The following is a 5,849-nucleotide window of genomic DNA, read 5'->3' as shown; positions in this document are numbered from 1 at the left end:
CAACCCTAGCGCGGCTCCTTGCCGGGAGCCGCCGGGCAGCTCGCCGCCGCCCCGGCCTCGCCTCACTCCGGGGACGGCCCCTACCCCCGCCCGGGCCGGCACGGGGGCTCCGTCCACCGTCCTCGGAGGGTCAGGCTGCGGGGCGGGAGGCCGCAGCCCGGTCTCTTGTGGCCTCCCTTAAATCCCTGATGCGCAGGGGCGGCTAGAAAGGTGCCGTCATAGGAACCCACAATTGCAGATACCGCTCCTGTCAGGGCTGCAAACGGCGCAGAAAAAGCCTATGGGATTAGTTATTACTATTTCTCCGCAAACGGGGTACATTAAAGGCCATGGCAACTCCCCTGAGGTCGGGGCCACCCGGACGAGCTCCGGCTCCTGCCGCCTTTCGAGCCGCTCCTGCGGGACACCGCACAGCCCTGCGTCCGCTGAGCAATCCCGCTCATTCTTCCCGACCTTCCGGCTTGCACAGCCTCTCCCCTCCGCCTTTCACTTTGTGCAGACCGAAAGGACCGGGAAAGGATACGGGTCCCTGTCCCGCACAGTCAAGTAGCATAAAACGCCACGGCGTGGGCACGCTCGGGTGATGAGGGTCCACTTAATCACGAGAAGCGCCTCTGACTTTTACGCGTGTTCCTCTCATGGACAAAACACCCCGACATACGCCTGGAAACCAAGTGGAAATAAATGCCCAGCGTCCAGTGAGCACCAGTGCCAGCGCCCGGCGCACAGGAGCGTGACGGGGCACGGCCGGCGGCTAACGAGAAGCAACCCGTCCCCGTCCTGTGTCATCGTGCCCCCTCCCAGCTCGCGGGCAGGTATGATCAGCGTGTAATGGGATCCCAGGTCAGGAACAGGGTCTCTATTGTACATGAGAGGCCCCTTCCCTATAAAACTCTCCAACAGTTGTTACTGGGCGCTGGGGAGGGGGTATAAGTTAACGCGTTTAGAAAGAAACATTTTGCAAAGGCCGGAGGCGGGTTTTTCTCCCCACCGCACTGCGGTCCGGAACGGCGGGGCAGGAATGGGGCAGCGGGATCCAGACGGGGCTGCGGGGCCCGGCCGGGGCGGTGGCTCCGTCCCGCAGCGCCCTGCGGCGTGAGGCAGGAGCCCGGGCTTCTCGCTCCGACGCTCCCCCTCTCCCCCGATGGGCGCCTGCAGCGTCAATCACGGCGGAAATTTCTCCCTCGCTAGCTAATATCTGAGCTCGCAGGGCCGCCTCTGAGTGGATCTGAGCAATCTGTCAACCCAGCCGGGGAGCCACCTCAAAACAGATCGGGTTACCCCTGATTGACAGCGTCACCATGGCAAATAATTTGACTAAAACTATTGTCTTCTCCTGGCAGTCCCCGGGTCAGATAACCGGACCAATCACAGCGCGGATAATCACTTTTCATGCCAGCTTAGAATAATATTATTAAAAAAAAAAAAAAAAAAAGAGGGAGAGAGAGAGAAAGAAAGGGGGGAAAAAAACTCCGAGAGGGAGAGGAGCGAGGGAGCAGGGCTTTACCACTATATTATGTGGGATCTTGCTGCGGAGGGGGGTGGGGGGGAAGCAGGGAGATCCCAAACCGGCGGCCGAGGGGGGTGGGGGTGGGAGAGCCGCGGCCGCTGCGAGCGCTGCAGATAGGAGACAAAAGAGGCACGAAGTTACTCTCGCAACTTGGACTTACAAAAAGGAGGCGGCCGGGTGGAAAAGGCGCCCGCGCTCGGGCTCCCGACACTTTTCCTTCGTTTTTTCTTCGCTCTTCGCCTTTTTTTTTACCCCGGCTCCCGCGACCGCTCCGGCCCCGGCGCCGCCGATGGCCGCGGCCCCCCGCGCCCGGCCGTGACGCCCGACCGGGCCCCGCCGGGCGCCGCCGCCCCGGGGCCGGCCCCGTATGCCGGGCGCTGCCCGCCGTCCAGTGCCGCTCCCCTCTATGCGGCCATAGCGTGCGCGGCGGGGCAGGGCTCACCATGTCGATGCTCCCGACTTTTGGCTTCACCCAAGAGCAAGTGGCCTGCGTCTGTGAGGTGCTCCAGCAAGGCGGCAACATCGAGCGGCTGGGGCGGTTCCTCTGGTCCCTCCCTGCCTGCGAGCACCTCCACAAGAACGAGAGCGTCCTGAAGGCCAAGGCGGTGGTGGCCTTCCATCGGGGCAACTTCCGCGAGCTCTACAAGATCCTGGAGAGCCACCAGTTCTCGGCGCACAACCACCCCAAGCTGCAGCAGCTCTGGCTGAAGGCGCACTACATCGAGGCGGAGAAGCTGCGGGGGCGACCCCTAGGGGCGGTGGGCAAGTACCGGGTGCGCCGCAAGTTCCCGCTGCCCCGCTCCATCTGGGACGGCGAGGAGACCAGCTACTGCTTCAAGGAGAAGAGCCGCAGCGTCCTCCGAGAGTGGTACGCCCACAACCCCTACCCGTCCCCCCGTGAGAAGCGGGAGCTGGCCGAGGCCACCGGCCTCACCACCACCCAGGTCAGCAACTGGTTCAAGAACCGCCGGCAGCGGGACCGCGCCGCCGAGGCCAAGGAAAGGTAGGGCTTCCCCGGATCCCCCGGCTTCCCCAACTCCCCCGGCTTCCCGGCCCTGCTGCTCGCCCCGCTCCTGCCGCTCTTCCCCGTTCCCGGATGGGACTGGGCTCTCCGCGGCAAGGTGAGCGCTCGGCGACGGCGTCTGTCCGTCAAAAGCAGCTCCAGGAAACGATCTCGGGATCCCTTCCCCTCCACTCCCCGGCGCCCCTGGGGCAGCCGCTTCTGCCGGGGGTGCTTCTCACGGCCGGCCGCTATCCCCGGTTAAGCAGCGCGGCCTCCTTCTCCCGCCGCTTCCAGGCGTCGGAGTTCGGGCTGCCGGTGCGGATCCGCGGGGCGCCGGGCTGAGGGTTCCGTGCCCCGCACAGCTCGGAGCGTGGTTTCCCCGGTTAAAAGAGTGAAAGCCGGGGAAAGCAGCCGGGAACGAGCGGATCTGAACGTTGTCAGCAAAAATTGCCTCTAATATTGGGTCCCAGAGTGAGGAGGGAGACCTGGACAGGGACTGGCCTGAGCAACCTCTTATGGCGCTTGTTAAATTGCGGTTCCTATTCGCTACCCCGGCAAGGTGCTCCCGAATGCATGTTAATACAAGTATATTCTTAGACCGAAGGTGATTCTGAAACTGGGATGGGTTTTTTTTCGTTAAATGGAGTGGAAGCACTATTAGTTGCCCGGCAGAGTTTAATGCCTACGTCTTTGGCGATCGGGATGACTTTTTCGTCAGTAGTCCCTGTGACTTAGGAAGACTGTTCGAAGAAGGGAAAAGCGTCCTCTAGCTTCACAGTGACTCCTCGCTAGGTCTCCGAACTGCCCCGTCCATACGGATCTTATCGTATGACTTGCGCTGTTAATTAATGGATTAGGAATCTCCCGTAGATCCGTGCCTCCAAGGACACTTCTCTTTTTGTTTCTGCCTCATGCGGTTTGGGAAGGGCCGCGCAGCTGTGCAGCCCGCCAGGTTCCGGCTCCGCACGGATTTGATCCATGCTTTTCCCCAAACGGTGCTAGCGCTTTAATTTTCCTTCCAGTCCTCACGAGTGTTGTTTTTACGAGATGTAAGAGGCCCTTTTTATTGCTGATAGCAGGGACTCACCTTCAAATATCCAAAGGAAATGAAGGTTACACTTATTCCATCCTTTCTCTTTTTTATTTTTTTTGGGGGGGGGGAGGGGAAATCAAATTTTACAGGTCTCCAGAGACAAATAAGATTTTTGACACTGAAAAATACACTCAATATTACACTCCAGACGTTGGAAAACAGACCTTTCATGGGATTGCCATTCACTCAAGCAAACTTGTTCAAACAGAGCTTTCTTGCCTGTTTTTATTCTTTTGGCACCAAGTATCTCCAGCCACATCCTGTAGCCCTTATTGAGGAAAAACCGTCAGCGCAATGGCTTCGCTTCTCCCGACCAAACTCTTCAGGATAGGGCCCCTCTACCAGATAGCGTCTTTCGTAGCTTCCGCAGAAACTTTGTTTAAAAGAAGACTTGCAATGCCTTCAGTATTTCAGACAGGGCTATGTTTCAAGGATTTCTACCAGGGCTATGTCTAAAAGCCACGTTAGCCTTGGCAAGACGGCAGCCCGAAACCCCTCTTGCTCCTTTCGGTTAAAAAATAATACATATATATATGTATATATATATATATATACACACATATATGCGTTTAGAAGGGCTTGGCCAGCCTCCAGCGATTTCTCGGTATTTACCGGTGATGAATTTGGGAATACCGCCCTTCCTTCCCGAGCCGGCCCCTGTCGGTAGTGACACCGGGGGTGCCGGTTCCCTTCTCCGCGGCTCCGGGGAGCGGCCGCCCGAGATGGGCAGAGGGATGGCGGCGGGCGAGCGGAGCCTTCCCCGAGAGGGCCGGGTAAACAAGCGAGTTACGTCGCTTTCCTTGCCTGATCTTCCATATTGGGCTATGTTTTGAGCTTTAAGCTCGGGGCGAGGGAAGGAGAAATGGTCCAGTTACTTAAGCAAAAGCCTTTCCCTCCCTCTGCGAGCAGGGGGAGAGCGGGCTGCTGAGCAGAGGGATCCTGCTGCAACCCGCCGTGCTTCGGCCTTCCCAGGACCTTCTCTTCAGCTCCAGGAGCAGTTTTAAAGTTAAAAAGTCGATTTCATTTTTTTTATGTCTTCTTTCTTTCTCTTCCTCTCCTTTCCCTCCCCACGCTGTGCAATCGCTTTGGACGCAGAAAATGACGTTTTGGCAAAGTGACACTTTCCGCTGGGCTAGTGGGAGACTGTTTACAAGCTCGGCAGACCTTAGACCTCTGCGCCAGATGAAGAGGCCTTGGAGGTTTGCAGAGTTTGTAAACCTCCCGTTCCTGCATTCCCCGCCGCTCGCCGCCCCCGGGAGCCCAACTCCCCTCCGCCCTGCTCCCGCTCCCGGGAGCGGCGGCCACACGGTGATTTCCCTCCCTCTTTTGTGTTTCCTATAGGGAAAACAACGAGAATTCCAACTCCAACAGCCATAACCCGCTCTCGGCGTCAATGAACGGGAATAAGACAGTTTTGGGGAGTTCGGAGGACGAGAAGACGCCGTCAGGGACCCCGGATCACACCTCCTCCAGCCCCGCGCTGCTGCTCAGTTCCAACCCCGGGCTGCAGCCCCTGCACAGCCTCGGCCACCCGCAGGGCCCCAGCGCCATCCCCGTGCCCAGCGCCGACCCCATGCACCACCACAGCTTGCAGGACTCCATCCTCAATCCAATGTCATCTAACCTGGTCGATCTGGGCTCTTAAAACCGTGTACACGCTCCCTCCTTCGCACCAGCCCGCCTTTTCCCTTTTTTCTTTCCTTTTTTTTCCTTCCCCCCCCCCCTCTCCCCCTTAATCTTATCAGAGACTTTGAAAGCGATGACAAACTCCTTAGTGGATGTGTTGTGCCCTTTGGCAGCAGGCTGGCTGCGGGTTTGGAAGGAAGGTATCAGACCCGGCTGTGGGCAGTGATGTTGTGAAAAGCCTTAAGGGTTGCTTAAAGATGGTCTCAGCAGTGTAGGACAGGAGCTGTGATTTTTCACGGCAGGCTGTAAGGCGGTTCGGTACAGCAGCTCTTTCCAGCCTTAACTTCACGAACCTCTCTCAGTGGTGTCACTCGATAGGGCTGGTCTGTGTGGGAAGAGGCACATTGGTAACTTTTATTTGTACTTTTTCGGGGGGTGGGGAGGAAAGGGAAGCGCAAGGCCGCTGTTGCCATGCCTGTTTGGAAGTTACACATCGCTCCCATTATCCTATTGTAGCTATGTATCCGTGGCAGGTGTACGATGTACAATTTCAAGTAAGAATACAAAAGTTGTAGTCAAGTTATAGCAGCAACACGCGCTCTAGGCAGACTCTGTAA

General features: G+C 58.0%; 1 protein-coding gene across 1 annotated transcript; it reads left to right on the top strand.

Annotated features, from left to right (window-relative positions):
• The first annotated feature begins 1,460 nt into the window (after positions 1–1,460).
• On the top strand, positions 1,461–5,332 carry SIX2 (SIX homeobox 2). Its single transcript, XM_061367202.1, has 2 exons — positions 1,461–2,513; positions 4,948–5,332. Exons 1-2 carry the CDS (start codon positions 1,954–1,956, stop codon positions 5,249–5,251), a joined length of 864 nt encoding a protein of 287 aa, XP_061223186.1. The 5' UTR covers positions 1,461–1,953; the 3' UTR covers positions 5,252–5,332.
• The last annotated feature ends 517 nt before the right edge of the window (positions 5,333–5,849 follow it).

This window comes from Neopsephotus bourkii, unplaced genomic scaffold, assembly GCF_033783945.1.
Source record: "Neopsephotus bourkii isolate Nb327-2 ecotype Australia unplaced genomic scaffold, CSIRO-AGI_Nbou_v1 NB_1373, whole genome shotgun sequence".
In the NCBI taxonomy this organism is placed as follows: Eukaryota; Metazoa; Chordata; class Aves; order Psittaciformes; family Psittacidae; genus Neopsephotus; species Neopsephotus bourkii.
Note: the sequence above shows the minus strand (reverse complement) of the source record. Positions and strands in the feature narration are given on the sequence as shown.

What these genes read in the sequence shown, in the direction of transcription:
- SIX2 (XM_061367202.1), top strand. Translation starts at nt 1,954, where the DNA reads ATGTCGATGCTCCCGACTTTTGGCTTCACCCAAGAGCAAGTGGCCTGC. An exon ending in GCCGCCGAGGCCAAGGAAAG is followed by an intron (nt 2,514 to 4,947) that starts GTAGGGCTTCCC and finishes TGTTTCCTATAG; the next exon opens with GGAAAACAACGAGAATTCCA.